This window comes from Canis lupus, chromosome 31, assembly GCF_011100685.1.
Source record: "Canis lupus familiaris isolate Mischka breed German Shepherd chromosome 31, alternate assembly UU_Cfam_GSD_1.0, whole genome shotgun sequence".
NCBI classification, from domain to species: domain Eukaryota; kingdom Metazoa; phylum Chordata; class Mammalia; order Carnivora; family Canidae; genus Canis; species Canis lupus.
The window spans coordinates 24,552,269-24,571,627 of NC_049252.1; the positions used below are offsets into that span (position 1 = coordinate 24,552,269).

The 19,359-nt window shown below is 40.9% G+C and overlaps 1 protein-coding gene across 8 annotated transcripts; it reads right to left on the reverse strand.

Moving 5' to 3' along the window:
• Positions 1–2,437: 2,437 nt before the first annotated feature.
• Positions 2,438–19,324, reverse strand: RWDD2B (RWD domain containing 2B). 8 transcript variants are annotated; one of them, XM_038581302.1, is made up of 7 exons: positions 19,052–19,324; positions 11,554–11,730; positions 5,458–5,615; positions 5,050–5,276; positions 4,862–4,929; positions 4,371–4,730; positions 2,438–3,769 (listed from the first exon to the last, which is right to left on the reverse strand). In XM_038581302.1, exons 3-7 carry the CDS (start codon positions 5,525–5,527, stop codon positions 3,535–3,537), a joined length of 960 nt encoding a protein of 319 aa, XP_038437230.1. In that variant the 5' UTR covers positions 5,528–5,615; positions 11,554–11,730; positions 19,052–19,324; the 3' UTR covers positions 2,438–3,534. The 8 variants fall into 8 exon arrangements, with proteins under 8 accessions (XP_038437230.1, XP_038437227.1, XP_038437228.1 ...); XM_038581299.1 differs by having other exon boundaries at positions 18,959–19,324; XM_038581300.1 differs by lacking the exon at positions 19,052–19,324 and adding an exon at positions 16,105–16,292.
• Between the last annotated feature and the right edge of the window lie 35 nt (positions 19,325–19,359).

Below are 19,359 nucleotides of genomic sequence, written 5' to 3' on the forward strand. Positions count from 1 at the left end.
CTAGACTTGGTTCCATTTCAGGATCCTGACATCATGACCTGAGCCAAAGTCAGATACTTAACCAACTGAGCCACCAAGGCACCCCTACTTTCATCCATTTTTTTATTTTTTATTTTTTTTATTTTTATTTTTTTAAATTATTTATGATAGTTACAGAGAGAGAGAGAGGCAGAGACACATGCAGAGGGAGAAGCAGGCTCCATGCACCAGGAGCCCGACGTGGGATTCGATACCGGGTCTCCAGGATCGCGCCCTGGGCCAAAGGCAGGCGCCAAACCGCTGCGCCACCCGGGGATCCCTCATCCATTTTTTTAAAGGAATTTACTAATCATGAGGTTGGAAAGTCTGTATTTTTCTTTCTCACTATGCCTTAATAATCTAATGTCTAAATTTGACAGGTGTCTCAATAAAGAAAACTTATAAAGCTTCTTTATTGCATTGTTTCTATTTTACACTTAAGATTTATCTATTTGTACATAGTACTGTGTTCATTTATTTATTTATTGAGCACAGTGGGGAGGGACAGAGGGAGAGAGAGAATCTTAAGCAGGCTTCACACCCAGTGCAGAACTCAGCACAGGGCTCAATCTCACAACCCAGAGAGCATGACCTGAGCAGAAATCAAGAGTTGGTTGCTTAACTGCCTGAGCTACCCATGTATCCTAGCATTGTGTTCTTTTATTAAAATAATGTACAAAGACTGAACAAGTTTTAGCATTTTGGTCCTGCTAAAATATGTGCATCATCTGGCCCCTTTGGTAGCTTCTGGGGGATGTTAGGTCCCATGCTCTGTAGGATATTTCATTCACATCTAGATGTGGCTAGAGGACTCAGATACTTTAGAATAGCTGGTCCATCTGGCTGTGTTGTGCCAGCAAAGGAAGGATTGGTATTTACGGGGCAACTGGGCAGGGGGGATGGAATCTGAAGGGGCACAGAAGAATCCCATCCAATATAGGCACTGTGCTATAAACACCATTCTAATTGTGTTTGTGTGAAGCCGACTAATGAATGCATCCTGGACAAATCTGCCATGATGACTGCTGTGTGACTTGAAGCCTTCTTGAGCCCAGGCCACCCCCCACCATTCTTTCTTTTTGTCGAACTATATCCTTAGTATACCCTTGGGGCATAACACCCTTGATGTGCTCTGGAGATACAACTGTTCTCAAATATTTTCTCCTATGTGGTCCCCTAGCATATACTCCCAGCCTTCAGGACTATAAAATTTGGTCCTGGGAAAGATGGAGTTCTGGAGATATACTTATTTTGTGGTTGTCCAAGACACAATTCTGTCAAGTCCCCCTAATAAACTGTTTCTTGTCCAGCAGGACTCACTGGCCTTTTCAGTTTTACAGCTTTGGTTTTTACAGAAAGGTGTTGGGGATCCCTGGGTGGCGCAGCGGTTTGGCGCCTGCCTTTGGCCCAGGGCGCGATCCTGGAGACCCGGGATCGAATCCCACGTCGGGCTCCTGGTGCATGGAGCCTGCTTCTCCCTCTGCCTGTGTCTCTGCCTCTCTCTCTCTCTCTCTCTCTCTGTGTGACTATCATAAATAAAAATTTAAAAAATAGGAATCCCTGGGTGGCGCAGCGGTTTGGCGCCTGCCTTTGGCCCAGGGCACCATCCTGGAGACCTGGGATCGAGTCCCACGTCGGGCTCCCGGTGCATGGAGCCTGCTTGTGCTCTGCCTCTCTCTCTTTCTCTCTGTGTGACTATCATAAATAAATAAAAATTTAAAAAAAAATTTAAAAAATAGAAATATATTTACAGAAAGGTGTTTAACCACCTTTATTTATACATAAGGTCTACTCACATTCTACTTTATTCCTTCTGAATTCCACATAGTATCACATAATATGTATTATATTGCACTTGCTGATTCACTTAGTAATGGGTACATAAAAGTTGCCTCCAACTTTTTACTAAGATAAATAATGCATTGTGTCCGCCCCACCCCCTTCCTCTAACCAAGTCTGATTCTTCAAGGAATACTCAACACATGGTACCAATTTGAGTGCTAGCATCTAGTAAATTCTTAATAATTACTTTGGGAACTGATTTATGGAGTGCCTCAAAAACCAGGTCATGTGTTTATTTGACTCTAGGCAAATTTGCTGAAAATAAATTTATAGAAAGTCATTTCCAGATGAAAAATTTGTCAAAATCCAATTTACCAAAACCAAATTCCCTGAATTACCAATCTGATGAACTGTTGAGGCCTATTGAAAAGTTTGAGCCTCTTGTGCCTCAACCTTGTGTGAGGTGAGCCCAGGGACAGGGACAAGATAAGTATACTAAAATAGAGGTGAATTGCAAGCTGTTTAAGAGAAACTTCACCTATTTGTGTATCAAATGGCTGGGATAGATGCAAATCTAAAGCTTTGAAGAAAGTCTACTTGGCAATCTAGCTTTCAATTGCCAGTAACAGGCACAGAAAACGAAAGGAGACTGATTTAATTGCATAACAAGCTGACTAGAGATAGGCAGGGGATGGTGTTGGATCAGCAGCTCAACTACATGGGGACTGGCATCTCTGTGGTTCTTTTGGCCCGTCCTGCCCCTATGGTCGGAAGGACCATGGCAACTCCCTTTAGTGTTTGTGGCAGAAAGGGAAGAAGAGGTGCATCTACTCCTTTAACCTACTCCCCTAGCCAAAGCTGTGTCTTGAGGCCCTCCCTAGCCACAAAAGAGGCTGTAGAGTGAGCATCTAGCTTTTCCAGGTTTTTAATGGAAGCAGGGAAGGGGGACGAGGTTGAGAGCAGATGGCAAGTTGGACCTGCAACATTTATCTCCCTCAAGTATCATTAATTTCTCTTTCAAAATGGGTAGCTTCTATGTCAAGAGCGTTCTATCAACAATTTTAAAGATTATACTTAAAGGATGCCTGGGTGACTCGGTTATGCATCTAACTTTGGCTGGGTCATGATCCCAGAGTTCTGGGGAAAAAAAAGATCAAGTAATTTTACTTTAGCCCCATTCCAGAATGTTGGGGAGGGGGGAGAGAAAAGTAGAGCTGAAATGTATTTTTTTAATATTTATTTATTCATGAGAGACACACAGAGAGAGGCAGAAACATAGGCAGAGAGAGAAGCAGGCTCCATGCAGGGAGCCCGATGTGGGACTCGACCCTGGGACCCCAGGATCACGCTCTGGGCGGAAGGTGCTCAACCACTGAGCCACCCACATGTCCCTGAAATATATCTGTTAAAAATATGTCATAAGTAAAAGGAGAACTGTTTTAAGCATAATCTTTTTTTTTAAAGATTTTATTTATTTATTTATTAGAGAGACAGAGCATAAGCAGGGAGAGTAGCAGAGAGAGAGGGAGAAAGACAAGAGGACTCCCCGCTGAACAGGGAGCCTGACTCAGGGCTCAATCCCAGGACCCTGAGGTCATGACTTGAGCCAAAGTCAGAAGCTTAACTGATTGAACCAGCTAGGTGCCCCAAATTACTTCATCTTTCAAGGAAGAGTAGGGGGAAAAAATCAAGGGGCCAACAGTTACAAATATTTTCAATTACTCCTCTGGCCAGTCACTGTCCTTCCACACCAAAGAACATCTGGAAAACATCTGCACATCCTTTGGCGTTTAAAAACTGATACAGCTGACCGAAGTCCATGTGGTTTCCTCTGGCTCCATTAACACTGAACACTTTTTCTTCAAAACTTGAAAATCTTCTTTGTCTTTCTATTTTGTCATTTGTAGCATCAAAAGGAATGTCTTCTCGATGGCGAATTAAAATTCTCTTCCAGTTTAACTTTCTGAGTCTAAAAGGAAATTTTCAAAGTAGAAATGTTGAAAACGTGTTTTGTTTTCTAGAACATTGAAAACAGAAGTTATAAAGCACTTATCATGCCTTTCCCTAGAGGTAAAGATACCTACTTTTATCTCACAGGGATTTATTTTAATCAAATATGATGCTGGTCATGATCCTATCTCCCAAACTCATTTATTACTACTGCCTCATACCAACATTTTAGAAATGTGGAAATTGATATATCTCAAACTCCCAAAGGGACTTCTTAGAAACTCATTTAGGATATCAGAACAGAAATGAGATTAGAAATCCCTTTGTTTCACAGGGTATGCACAGTTTATCTCATCACTAAGAAGTATAAGATCCATGAAAATGGAGATCATCTCATATTGGACAGGAGCTCAATTCAACAGCTATTTACAGAATATCTTCTATGTGCACTGTATCAGGGAAGGGGGTGATGCTGACTGTATGTGAGTTCTGTTTTCTCCATTGACTTAAGACTGAATCCCATAAGGTACAACCCCAGGGACATACTAATTTCCACATCTCTAATATCTTGTTTACTACTAAAATTATTGACACAGCATATAACATTTATGAAAGCAAACCTTGACCAGAATTCTTCACAGGCGCTTTGTGGGCCTTCCACACAAACAACACCAGGTTTCCCAGGCATGCTAAAACCAGATAGGGAAAGCTCTTTTGCCCACTCTAAAATATTCTTTCTTTTGCACTTATTGTAGATGTGATGGCTATAGATCCACAGTCTTGTGAGAACGAGATCAACTGGCTGGAATGTACTTCCTGGAGCAGGAGGTATGGTGTCTCTGCTGATATAGCCAGAAGCATGTTCTTTAACCCACTCTGTGGCATTTAATATACAGACATCTCCGAGACAATTCTTTTGCAGGTATGCAGACAGATCTGTGTTGAGCTGAGTCTGCTGGGATCTACTTAGTGATACTGATCTGATGGAAAAGATCAAGAATATAAAAACAATCAATTTTCTTGGAACAGAAAACAAACTTAAGCACTGTTTTAATTCTCAAATTAAATTTAACCTCTGATGTTGGCCAATTTCTGTTACACTGTCACATACCTGACCGTGATTTCAGGCAGAACTTCAGGATATTTAAAGGGAAGGATACAGGCCAGAGAAAACATTACCTGATGAAAAAAAGAAGAAAATGCCCTAAGTGGTGTTTTAAGTCTTAATAGGTTTCAGTTCTTCAAAAAAAAAAACAAAAAAAAATAGGTTTCAGTTCTTCAAAAAGCAAAGTGAATTACCATTGCTTCCTCAGATACATCCAGGTTCATATTGATAGTAAAGTAAACTTTTGAAGATCGTCCCTCCATCGTCCTCTTTTCAATACAGTCTTTCAGTTCTGCTAAAGCCAGCTGGTCATTCACTATGAGCTCATTCTCACCGGGGAACATACTGGCTAGCAGGTCTAACTCAGAGAGCTGGGCCTCGGCCTGTTCAATCTCAATCATTTTTGGATATCTGTAAATTTCTAAGGAGGTAAGGATAAGAGAGATAATTTGTAAATACAATCTTGGGAGAACTCAATGGATCAAAATAGGTACTTACTGAAAGTGTGTGATTTCTTTGTAACCCATGAAATTTAAACAGATGTAATACACTAAGAACACAAACTACAGATCCAGTGAATGCCATAAAACTCTAATAATAACCAGGCATCAGATTCCTCTTTATCTGGATAGTTGACCAGGAAACTTGAGCTACCACAATGCATAGTTTCATTGAAGTAAACTAATTATGTAGTCAAAAGCCATTATCAATGAATGATATTATAGCCAGGAGAGAGGCTATGGCTGGTTACTTTGGAAACCTAGAATGTACAGAAAAAGGAAGAGAATTAGTTTTGTGGATGGTTAATATTTTTCTCTTAATATTAGTGTTTATTAGTTTTTCAAAAGCAGAAGAATGTGAAGAAGAGAAAATATGCTAACAATCCCACAGCTCAAGTAACACCTGTTAATACTCGCTGTCAGTACATAGTGATTTATCTCATTCTTTCTACAGACAGAATTTCTAATGGCTGTCATACTGAATCTTGTCGATGTGTCGTAATTTATTGCATTATTTGACTATTGATGGGCACTTGAGTTGCTTCCACACCTTTGCTGTTATGAACATTTCTTTAATGAAAGTTCTTTATATATGTACAGTTCGGAACACTGTTAATACCATATTCTCAAGGATAACTTTGTAGAGGCAGCTTATTGGGTCAATAGGTACAACATTTTAGATTTTGGTAGATATTGCCAGGTTGCCTTCCAAAAGTTGCTATACTGAAGTTTAAGTTTTTACATAGTCCCCCTGCAACCTTATATTTTTTATTTATTTATTTTTGAGATTTTATTTATTTGAGAGAGAGAGAGAGAGAATAAGAGAATGCACATGAGCAGGGAGTGGGGCAGAGGGAGAGGCAGAAGCAGACTCCCTGCTGAGCAGGGAGCCCAATATGGGGCTTGATCCCAGGACCCTGAGACCATGAGCTAGGCAGATGCCCAACCGAGCCAACAGGTGCCCCCCAACTCCTTTTAAAAAATTCTTAATACGTATCTTTCTTTGACTTATTTCACTTAGCATAATACCCTCTACTTCCATCCATGTCGTTGCACATGGTAAGATTTCAATTTTTGATGGCTGAATAATATTCTACTGTGTGTCTGTATCTATCTATACCTATACCTGTACCTATACCTATACCTATACCTATATCTATCTATATACCACATTTTCTTTATCCATTCACCAGTTTATGGACATCCTTGCTCTTTCCATAGTTTGGCTATTGTGGACATTGCTGCTATAAACATTGGGGTGCAGGTGCCCCTTCAGATCACTACATTTTTATCCTTGGGGTAAATCCCTAGTAGTGCAATTGCTAGGTCATAGGGTAGCTCTATTTTCAACTTGAGGAAACTTCATACTGTTTTCCACAGTGGCTGCACCAGTTTGCATTCCCACCAACAGTGTAAGAGGGTCCCTTTTCTCTGCATCCTCACCAACATCTGTCGCTTCCTAAGTGGTTAATTTTAGCCATTCCTCAGAGTGAGGTGGTATCTCACTGTGGTTTTGATGTGTATTTCCCTGATGCTGAGTGCTGTTGAACACTTTTTCATGTGTCTGTTGGCTATTTGTATGTCTTCTTTGGAGAAATGTCTGTTCAAATCTTCTGCCTATCTCTTGATTGGATTATTTGTTCTCTGGGTGTTAAGTTTGATAAGTTCTTAATAGATTTTGAATACTAGCCCTTTACCTGATAAGACATTTGCAAATATCTTTTCCCACTCTGTTGGTTGTCTTTTGGTTTTGTCAACGGTTTCCTTTGCTGTGCAAAAGCTTTTATCTTGAGGTAATCCTGATAGTTCATTTTTGCCTTTGTTTCCCTTGCCTTTGGAGATGTGTCTAGCAAGAAGTTGCTGTGACCAAGGTCACAGAGGTTGCTGCCTGTTTTCTCCTCTAAGATTTTAATGGATTCTTGTCTCACATTTAGGTCTTTCATCCATTTTGAGTCTATTTTTGTGTATGGTGTAAGGAAATAGTCCAGGTTCATTCTTGTACATGTGGCAGATTTTTTTCTTAGCTAAATTAATTTCATTTGCAAGAAAAAGTATGAGGACTTCTGATAAAACATGAAGCCTGAGCACTTGTATAATATTTCCCCTTCTCTGTGACCCCATTAAAATGAGAATAAAAGGATAAATTCTCAAAGAGAATGGGAAAGGAAATAACAAAAGGTATTAACAAAATTTTGGAAGGTGAAAAGGGATAAATGAATTATAACCAATTCAGATTTCAGCTTTCCTCTCTCTATTAACTGCTTGGTCAGGTGGGCAGAGGAGGGGCAGAACTTCAGGAAGGCTCAGGAACCAGCACTAGGTACCCTAGAAAGCATCAGTGTAATGTGCATTAAAAAGTATGAATTTATTTATTAATTTTAAATATTTTATTTATTAATTCATGAGAGACACAGAAAGAGAGACAGAGCCATAGGCAGAGGGAGGAGAAGCAGGCTCCATGCAAGGAGTCCCATGCAAGACTCGATCCCGGGAACCTAGGATTGTGCCCTGAGCCAAAAGCAGATGCTCAACCACTGACCACCCAGGCGTCCTGAAGATATGAATTTATTGGAAGTCTAGACTCAAGTTTAGGATTTCTCAACCTTGATACTATTGATATTTCAGACCAGAATACTCTGTGTGTGTGTGTGCACGCGCACGCAATCTCTGCCTTTTAATTATTGTATTTAGACAACTTATATTTAATACGATTATTAGCATGTTAGACTTAAGTCACCTATTTTTTTTAAGATTTTATTTAATTTATTCATGAGAGACACAGAGTGAGAGAGAGAGGCAGAGACATAGGCAGAGGGAGAAGCAGGCTCCATGCAGGGAGCCCGATGTGGGACTCGATCCCGGGTCGCCAGAATCAGGCCCTGGGCTGCAGGCGGCACTAAACCTGCTGTGCCATGGGGGCTGCCCAAGTCACCTATTTTATTTTCAGTTTGTTTTCTATATTTTCCATTTCTTTTTTATTTTCCCTGCCTTTTTTTAGGTTGAAAATGTTTTGGAATTCCATTTTGGTTAATTTTATAATGTTTTTGCATACATTTCTTTTTTAAATTTAGCTTATTTTTTTAAAAGATTTTGTGGGATTCCCTAGGTGGCTCAGCGGTTTAGTGCCTGCCTTTGGCCCAGGGCATGATCCTGAAGTCCTGGGATCGAGTCTCATGTTGGGCTCCCTGCATGGAGCCGGCTTCTCCCTCTGTCTGTGTCTCTGCCTCTCTGTGTCTATCATGAATAAATAAAATCTTAAAAAAAAAGATTTTGTATATTTATTTGAGAGAGAGAGAGAGAGAGAGAGGGAGAGAGTACAAGCAGGGGGAGCAGGAGAGGGAGAAGCAGACTGCCCTTTGAGCTGGGAGCCGGACACGGGGCTTGATCCCAGGATCCCGAGATCATGAATTGAGCTGAAGGCAGACATTTACCAACTAAGCCACCTACGCACTCCCATATTTCTTTTTATAATTTACAGCTCTTTTAGTGGTTACTCTACATATATGTATATAAAACATCACAGTCTACCAGTCTCTTAACAGTTTGACATATGAAACTTTATGTACATTTACCTTTTCCCAATTGTAATATAGTGATCTTATAATTTTTTCTATATACATTTAGAACCATAAGAGTGTTCTAATTTTTGCTTCAGCCACCAAATATGATTTAGAAAACAGAAATACATTTTATTTGCCCGTACTTTTGCTTTTTCCATATTTTTTCCATCATAATTCCTTTATTGTTTCTCTTCCATTTAGAGAATTTCCTTGAGCCATTTTTAAGGGTGGGTCTGCTGCTGACAAATTCTCTTAGTTTTCCCTGATGTTAGAATGCCTTGATTTCTCCTTTCTGGAGGATATTTTCACTGGATGTGATATTCTAGATTGACAATTCCTTATTTTCACCACTTAAAAAATATCATGCCTCTTCATTTGGGCCCCCACATCTTCTGATGAAAATACTTTCTATTTATGCCTTTTGACAAATTTGGGAAATTTTCCACCATCATTTCCTCAAGTACTTTTCAGCTCTGTCCTCTTCCCTCTCTCTTCTTCTGGAATGACATGTTAGATATTTTGTTATAGTCTCACATGTTCCTAGAGCTCTGTTCATTTATTTTTGGCCTATTTCTCTTAGTTGTTCAGATCAGATAATTTCTATTGCTGTATCTCCCTTTCCTCTGTTTCCTTCCTTCTGTTGTTGACTCTATCCACCATGTTTTCAATTTGGGTTATTGCATTTTTCAGTTCTATCATTTCCATTTGGTTCTTCTTTATATCTTCTATTTCTTTACTTCTATTTCTTTTTTTTATTTGCCTGAAGTGTGTTTATAATCATTCACTGAAAAATTTTTATTATAGGTATTTTTTTAAGTTTTATTTATTTAAGTAATCTCTACACTCAACATGAGGCTTGATCTCATGACCCTGAAATTAAGAATTGCATGCTCCTCTGACTGAGCCAGTCAGGCATCCTATGATAGGTGTTTTAAAATCTTTGTTAGGGGCACCTGGCTGGCTCAGTTAGAAGAGAATGTGACTCCTGATCTTGGGGTTGTGAGTTCAAACCCCATGTTGCATATAGTGATTACTTAAAAATAAACTAAAAAAATAATAGAGTAAAATCTTTGTCAGATAATTCAACCATCTCTGTCATTCAGACATTGGTATCTGTTTGTTGTCTCTTTCATTTAGTTTGAGATTTTCCTTCTTTTTTGTATGATGAATGATTTTCTTATTGAAAACTGGACATTTAGGTATTACAAGACTCTGAATATTACTCAAATCTTCCATTTTAGGATACAATTTCAGATACTGCTTCAGAAGGGAACAAAGGAAGGGACTTATGCCTGGGAGGACTTAGTCCTAGGTCCCTAATCAGATTTTGTTGCTACCATCCTGAGAAAGAGTGAACATTTAAGTACTTATTACAGCTCAGTAAAGGTGGAATCTAGGCTCCCTTTGCTTGTATGGTGGGGGAGAGGCTACAGTATTTTCTGTGGTATTTTGACTTGTGTACAGCATTTATTATATAAATGTTTTCCATCTTGTTCAGCTGTACATTTCTTAGTACTTTAGCAGAGAGAGCAGAGTATTTTGGAGCTTTACACTTTTTGGGGGGTCTGTATCCTTGGTATTTCTAGGTTGCTGCTTTTTAAATCAAGTCTCAGATATTTGAGGCAAAAAAAGAATACCCAAGGAAGTCACCGCAGTGTCCTTCCTTGGGTCCTAAGGTCCCTAGTTGGTCTGCCTTCCCTTTTACTCTTGAGTCTCTTCTGTTTGCTTTGTAAATAGTGTCCAGTATCCTCAGTTGTACTTAGCAGGACAAATTGGGAAAAATATATCTACTCTGTTGTTCCAAAAGTGGAAGTACCCCCTACACAATATTTTCAACTTACCAATTGGTATGTGTGCGCATGCACACGCACACGCACACACACACACACCACACAAAGATGTCTAATGTCTAGTAATTGTCATAGATGAAAAAGTTGCTATAAGGAAAGCTTATATAAAGATTCCAATTGGGATCCCTGGGTGGCGCAGTGGTTTGGCGCCTGCCTTTGGCCCAGGGCGCGATCCTGGAGACCCGGGATCGAATCCCACGTCGGGCTCCCGGTGCATGGAACCTGCTTCGCCCTCTGCCTGTGTCTCTGCCTCTCTCTCTCTCTCTCTCTCTCTGTGTGATTATCATAAATAAATAAAAAATTAAAAAAAAAATAAAGATTCCAATTTTATGAAGGAAAAAAGCAGACAGTATAAAAAAGATGTGTTTATAAGGATGCTCGTTGGTTATTTATAATAAAAAAATGAGACATGACCTAAATGTCCAACAATGGATTAGTTAAATAAATATATATTTAAACCATGGAATGAGATAATTAAAAAATGTATTTTAACACTGATATTCATATATAGTTACTTAAAAAAAGTAGATTGTAGAAGAATATAAATAGTTATGATCATATTATTGTTATATCATTATGCATACATGAAAAAAGTCAGAAAGAGAATTCACCAAAGTAGTTTGCTAAATGTGGGTAGAAGGAAGAAGGGAAAGACTAATATATATACTTCTATATTATTTGAGGCTTTAGTTTTGGTATGTAGTATTCTTAATCCAGAAAAAAAGGGTTACACATCTGAAAAGAAAAACAGAGCTCAGTTCCATTGCTACAAAGGAAACATGGCTTACCTTCTCAAAGAGAATTTATTCTGTGAAATCAAACACCCATTATCTTGGTTAATGGTGTCTTCATGGAATTCTTTCTCATCTTTGGTAAATATCAGTTGAGTAACTACTATATGTAGAGCTTCATACTTCATTCATTGCTGGAGCTTTCTATTTAGTTTGAGGATCAGGACATATTATCTAATAAGATACAGAACAATGAAGATAAAAAGGCTAAGTGTTAAATGACTAGTATAGGCATTATTGTAAGGATTACGTGACCAATGAAATGAACTACCAGGAAAGATTTAAGGAAGGAGATAGAATCTGAGTCAAACCTTTTTTCTAAAATTTAAAAAAAGTTTTGCTTATTTAAGTAATCTCTATACCCAGTGTGGGGCTCAAACTCACAACCGGAGATCAAGAGTTGCATGCCTCTTCCAATTGAGCCAGCCAGGTGCCCCTGAGTTGAGCCTGAAAGATAAGCTAAAACTTAGACAAGTGAAGAAGGAAGCATAATGTGGACAGAAGGGAGGTCGAGGAAAGGCCTGTAAGTCAGGAAAGCACAAGAAAAATAATATAGACCTGAAACTGTCCCTTCCTCACAACCCTGACTCCAAAGGCCTAATTCAGGGGCTCATCATTTGGACGATTTTCTCTTGTGCTAGCTACTTTTTTGTTTGTCCCCTAAACACATTCTTGGTCTTTCTTTTCCCTGCTCTAGACTCTGGAAAACTGACCTCTACAGCTTATACCACCACACTCTTCTTTCTTGTGGTTAGGTTCAGTTAATGCTCTGGCACGAAGGGGGAGGATATTAGGAGAGAGAGGCAAGGGTATTTCTTTACTCTGCCTTTGTTTTGGTGGGATTCTGACAATGGATGTGACTCTCTAAGACCATAGCTTTTGTGGGTAGCCCTTCTTCCTCAGCTCCAGCAGATTTTTTTCTAAGATTTTATTTATCTGTTTGACAGAGAGATAGAGCCAGAGAGCACAAGCCAGGGGAGGGGGCGGGGGTGGCAGAGGGAGAGGGAGAAGCAGGCTCCCTGCTGAGCAGGCAGCCAGATGCAGCTTGATTTCAGGACCTGGGATCATGATCTGAGACAAAGGCAGACACTTAACCGAGCCACCCAGGTGCCCCAGCTCCAGCAAATCTTCCAGGCCTATGGGCAGGAATGGTTCCTTTAAAGCTGGTGACACCTTGTAAAGAGCCCCTTCATTAAGCAATCTCTCCAACAAAATTTCAAAGTTGAGTGTGTATCTATTTCCTTCTAGATCCTTGACTCCTCTTACCTGGACTGCCTCCCATCAACTCACACTCCATATTATCATTATACATATAGTATGTTGTGTCTAATAGAGGTCTACCAAGACATGCAAGAGAGCACCAACTATCTATTAGGGAAACGTTTACATAATCCGTGATTGGGTAAGAGTGCTGCCAGTCTGAGAGGAGGAGTGGGGGTGTGTCAGGTTTCCCTCAGTTGAAGGCAAACTAGGTGAGGATCCTGACATCTACTTAGTGGAGTGAATTTATCCCAGTTCATGCTCAGGCTGTTAGTTTCACAGATTGGTAGCACAAAATGCCAATACATTCAGAGTGGCTCCAGTTCACAAAGGCTGCTTTGGATGATTCATTATCAAGCCCTCTAGGAATATGTCCTCCCTTTATTACATCTTCTTTATTCTATCCAATATCGTTGGATCATTTAATATTAGAAAATGGTATTTGGTCAACAATTTAGCTAGTTCACTGTATGGGACTTTTAAAGAATAAAAAAAGTTTTCTACTTAAATAAAAATGTATATTAATCACAAATGACAGACCAATAACTATTTTAGGTCCTGTCAAAAACCATCAAGGGGGGGGGCACCTGGGTGGCTCAGTGAAAAAACCACATCAAGGATCATGTGAATGACTAAATGTGTTGGAGTGTTGAGTTCATTAGGATTAACTAGATAGGAATCAGGAAAGTATGAATCACTGTTGCATACACTAGGCTGTCTCCACAGGTCAGAGTACAAATCAATGCTAACATATCATTCCTAATTCCAGTGCTTTTTCACCTGAAGTCGTTAAAACCTTGTTTATCAAGGTGTCAGTGCCATGCTGGGGAAAAAAAATACACAAAGCATTTTGTGCTTAAATGAGTTCTTAAAATGATGAATGACACAAAGTTTAACAGGTTTCTTTAGGGTGACCATGTCATCCCATTGTCCTGACTGGTTTAGTATTTACCTTAGACAATAATAACCCCATTTGGACAATAAATTATATGGGCACACTTTTTATGTGTGGCTTCTCAGAGTCTTTGTTGTTAGATTCCAATATGGATTGTGAATTTCTAGGAAGTTTTAGTATGGGTTTTGGGTTGTCCCAAACATATTTGACCCCAGATTCCCCTCCCCACCGACTTAATATTAACCCTCTTCTACAAGGAACAGATCAGGAATCCATTTTGTCACCTAGCCACCTTAAATATTACCAACGCTATGCATCATCTTTTGAGTTCCTTTCAAAAACTGTTTAGAGCTGCAAACACTTCTTCCTTCTTTAAACACGATGTTTTCTTTACTAACCAGTGACTTCATATAATTTTATATCCTATTTTCATTTGACATTCTAACTTGTGCATTTGCTCTTTTATTAAAAAAATTCATGTAAGTATTCAAAATCCCTGAACTCGCTGAAATTCCATGAATATCTTTTCTAGCCTTTTTTAAAGTTGAGGTTAGGTGGTTCTTAGATGTTATTAGATGGTTAGTTATTAGAGGAAGTGAATTTATTTATTTTTTTCTTATAGGGTTTAAGTATGTGCTCTGCTACCTAAATCACTAAGGGGCACTTAACAACTGTGTGACGTTAGACAGGTGGCTTAATTTCTCTGTGCCTCAGTCTCCCCATCTCCAAAATGGGATAGGGTTGCTGTGAGGATTAAATGATGATGTGTAGAAGATGCTTAAGACAGAGCTTGCAGGGGATCCCTGGGTGGCTCAGTGGTTTGGTGCCTGCCTTTGGCCCAGGGCGCGATCCTGGAGTCCCGGGATCGAGTCCCATGTCGGGCTCCCTGCATGGAGCCTGCTTCTCTCTCTGCCTGTGTCTCTGCCATTCTCTCTATGTCTATCATAAATAAATAAATAAATAAATAAATAAATAAATAAATAAATAAATCTTAAAAAAAAAAAAGACAGAGCCTGCAACAGTGTAAGTACTATAAAAGTGATTGCTATTATTGTTGTCATTCATCCACAAATGTTTCTGGAGCACCTATTGTGTGTCAAGCATTGTCCTTGACACTAAGACTATAAAAGTGAACAAAATTCACACACACACACTCAATCTCAAAAATTACACAAAAGTGGCCTTTTCTAGTTAAGAAGAATTAGTTCAAAGGCCTTGTGGCAGGGAAGTGCTAGACTAGATGCTGGAACAGACTAAGCCTGGGGCAAGCTTTTAGGAGACAAGGTAAGAGAGGAAATGTGGGGCAGTTTATGTTAGAACTCAGCACACCCAGGACTTTGGATTTTATCCTGTCTGATATAGAAGGCCACTGCAGAGGTCTGACACTGTGAAATGTGCAGGGGAATGAGGGTGAAAGGTGGGAGACCAGGTAGGCACTACCATGACTCGTGCAGGGATGACAGTGGCTGGGATTAGGATGTGGCAGTGCCGGTGGCGAGCAACATTAGAGTTGTGGACATCTAGAAGGAGTAGAACCAACAGGATTTACAAATTATATGTGATATGTGAGAATGAATCCAAGGCATTAAGAAACTGGAAGGATGGATTTGGCCTTTAGATAGGGAAGATGGTGGAAACTGGAAGCCAGATTTTAAAAATACTGTGTGATGAAGTGCCTATTAGGATACCTCCTCAGGAGAGATGTTCAGCAGACAGTTTATGAGGTATCCGGCTGGAGATGTCATCTTGGGAGTAACCGTCATATATTTAAAGGCGTGTTTTTGTCGCTGACCGAGTGAAATTGGGAGAAAGTCCCAGAGTTCAGAAGTCTGGAGGATGAAATGGAGGCAGCAAAGAAGTTTGGGGCCAAACGACCCGCGTGCGGACGACTATGGGAGTGATGTTACAGGGGTATCATTGACGTGTTAAATAATTTTCGTAGATAAGGTTTCAATGCAAAAAAAAAACAAAACAAAAAAACGTCGAAGAGAATTTTCTGACTCAGGATCTCAGTGAACGCTGTACGAACGTGTAATGAAAACTGGGTTTCCTGGCGGGAATCATTCTTTCTCCTTGCAGATTTTTACTTCACAGGGCAGAGCGGGTCCAGGGGGCGGTCCCTGACGCCAGGCGAGCAGCAGGAGCCCGTGCGGGCAGGCGCCTGGTGCGCAGGCGCCGTCGCCCCTGACAACGGAGCGGGCCGGGTGGGCGGGCGGCGTGGGAAGAGAGGGGCCCGGCTGTGGGCGGGGCCAGGAGCTGCCGAAGCCGGTTCTAACCAATGAGCAGTGCGTAGCGCGCGGGAAGGCGGGGCCGCGGCGTCCCCAGGTCCCCCGGGCGGCATCGGGTCGCTGGAAACCCTCGCCTCGGCCGGCAGCGGCAGGCCAAAGACTCACCTGGAGCCGCGGACCCCCTCGGTGCTGGAACCCTGGGTCTTCTGGCTGCACGGGCAGCTCAGGTCCCTTCCAGAGGGAGCCTCAGGATTCAGGGGCTGGGCAATCCGAAGCCTACAAACCACTCCAGCGCGGCGGCCCGGGGGAAGTCGCGCAGCGCCCTCCCGGCTGGGCGCATGCGCGTGGGCGCACGCCCCGGAAGCCCTTGCGCGCTGGCCGTTGGCAGGTGCTCCGCCGCTGGTCTTCTCCGCTCCGCGACGTTCTTCCGAGTCGCGGGGTTCAAATTCCACCCTGCTGGCATTTCCCAGCTGCTGCTCCGGCACTGTTTTCTGGGTCAAGGAATGGTCCGTTAAAGCAACGCTCCTCAAATTCAAACATGCGTAGAAATCGGTTTGATGTAGCTTGGGTGTCGATAGGTGGGGGTGGAGTTCCCTTTTCTGCGTTCCTAATATCTTCCCACACAATAGAGATGCTTCTGGTCCCTCAACAGCAAGGCATTAGGGAGAGGGGAGCCTGGATGCTGGTCGTGGCGACTGGAGGAAATACTGCGCATGGAAATTAGTCTCTGCTAGTAAGAGGACAGTTTGAAGGCGACTCCACCATCAGAGTAATTTAGATTTTCCTTCACAATCTAAATATAGGTGATGCACATCTTTCCCTTATGGTGTTACATCTTCATTTTAGAAATCTCAGGGTTTTTTTTTTTTTTTTTTGTGAACACGTTCATTCTTACAAGGTATCATTAATAACTTGGAAATAAGATTAGTACATACGCTTTCGTAGCTGTATCTTTGACTCGGTGCTTTGTGGGTATTTTTCAGTATTATTGACCTATTTTTCCTCCAACTTTTATGAGAAATTTAAAGCATACTGTAAAGTTGAGAGAATTTTACAGTGAAGCAGTGGAGCAACTCTCAGGGAGGAAAAAAGGAAGGGGATGATTTTGCTCCTCCGGGGACATTTGGTAAAGTCTTGAAGACATTTTGAGTTGTCACAACTAGAGGGATGCTTTCTGGCATCTAGTGGTTAGAGGCCAGGGGTGCCTCTCAACTCCTTGCAAAGCTGAAGACATCCCCCTACAACAAATAATTTGCTGGTTTAAACTGTCCGTAGTGCTGACGTTAAGAAACTGACGCTACCATAATTCTAGACACTTTTTAAACATTTTATTCAACCACCTTTGTCATATATCTATCAATCCATCTGTTTTGATGCATTTCAAAGTAAATCGCAGACATTGTTGTACTTCAGTTGCATAACATTAAGATTCAAATGTTGGATTTTTTGAGGTAAAAATGAACTGCACATTTTAAGTATATATATCTGCTGAGTTTTGACAAATGCATTCACCTGTGTAACTCAAACCCTGTTAAGATAGAACATTACTAGTACCCTAAAAAGTTCCTTCCATGCTTCTTCCCAGTCTGCATCGGAACTCCCAAGACTTTCGTCCTATCTCTGACGACCAATTGTCCTTTTATTGTGAATTACCTGTTTGTATCCCTTGCCTATTTTTCTTTTGGGACTTGCATCTTTTCCCCCCAAGCAATTATTGTCTTCTGTAGATTAACCACTGTTCTGATTTTTTTCCTGTTATAATTAGGTTTGCCTGTTCATATGCATGGGATTACATAGTAGGTACTTTTGTATATCTACTTTCAATATAATAGTTTAAAGATTCCTCCATGTTCTTGTGTCTTACAGTTTCTTTTTATTACTTAGAATTCCATTATATGACTATACCACAGTTTTCTTATTCTTTTGTTCAAAACGTGGGCTGTTTCCAATTTCTGGCTATTATGAGTAAGGCTACTATGAACATTCTTGCAAAATTTTTCATTTCTATGACTCTTCTTAAGTACTTACTAAGCACATAAATGTTCCATTCCAGACACTTCTGGGTACTAGAGAGAGCCACAAACAAGACAAAGATGTCCCATCTCTCAAAGAGTTTATATTTGCACGTTTCTGGGCATGTATGGAGGTGTGTGTAGGGAGAGAAATATATATCTAAAAATGAAAGAAAAATACTAGATAGTGATTATTACTGGGTAGCGACATAAAATAAAGTGAGGTGAGTGATCAGGTGGCTACATAACCTAGATTGCCCAGCCAATTTCTCTGTGAGAAAGTGACTTTTAGGGCAGCCTCGGTGGCTCAGCGGTTTAGCGCTGCCTTCAGCCCAGGATGTAATCCTGGAGATCAGGGATGGAGTCCCACGTCGGTCTCCCTGCATGGAGCCTGCTTCTCCCTCTGCCTGTGTCTCTGCATCTCTGTGTGTGTGTCTCTCGTGCATAAATAAATAGTCTTTTTTTTTTTTTAAAGTAGCTTTAAATGTGTGAACAGAATTATAATAGCAACCACAGAAGATCATGGGGAGCAGCATTCTAGGCAGAGGAAGCAAGAAGAAGCAAGCAATGTCCCTAAGGCTGCATTTTAGAATAGAAAAAAAAAAAGAAATGCCTGTGTGCTGAGTGAAGAAAACTTGAAAAAAAAAAAAAATCTTATCAGCAGTAAAAAAGCAGGAGAGTCAAATGTAACCCTTGTGACTCTGGCCAAATTGATCAGGTGAGGATGCCACTTTCTTAATCTACCTTTATCGGATTACTAATAAGGATGGACATTTCGTCCTATCTCTTAACGACCAATTGTCCTTTTATTGTGAATTACCTGTGCGTCTCCCTTGCCTATTTTTCGGTTGGCGCTTGCATCTCCCCCCCCCCCCCCCCCCAGCGATGGTCTTGTCTTCCGTAGATTAACGCCCCAGAGCAGCGAGCCTGTGTTTATTCAATTCACTTCACATGGGCCTCGGCACTTAACATATTTTGAACGGACACACAGTAAATGGAAATTTCACCTTCAGTCGGCAAGACGATTTATGTTCCCAACCTCAGAAGTCGATCGGACACAATGAGGGCAACTGCGTGAAATGTAAACGTTATTTACATACGTTCACGTTCAGACGTGATGTAAGGTCAGGAGGATGTCATCCAGGAGGTTCCAGGTCTCTGACCACCACCAGGTACGCGGACTTCCGAAGCATTTCAATAATCCCTTAATTACTTCAGAGGCAGGGATACTGGGCAGCCCCGGTGGCTCAGCGGTTTAGCGCCGCCTGCAGCCCAGGGCGTGATCCTGGAGACCCCGGATCGAGTCCCACGTCGGGCTCTCCGCATGAAGCCTGCTTCTCCCTCTGCCTGAGTCTCTGCCTCTCTCTCTGTGTCTCTATAAATAAATAAAATCTTAAAAAAAAAAAAA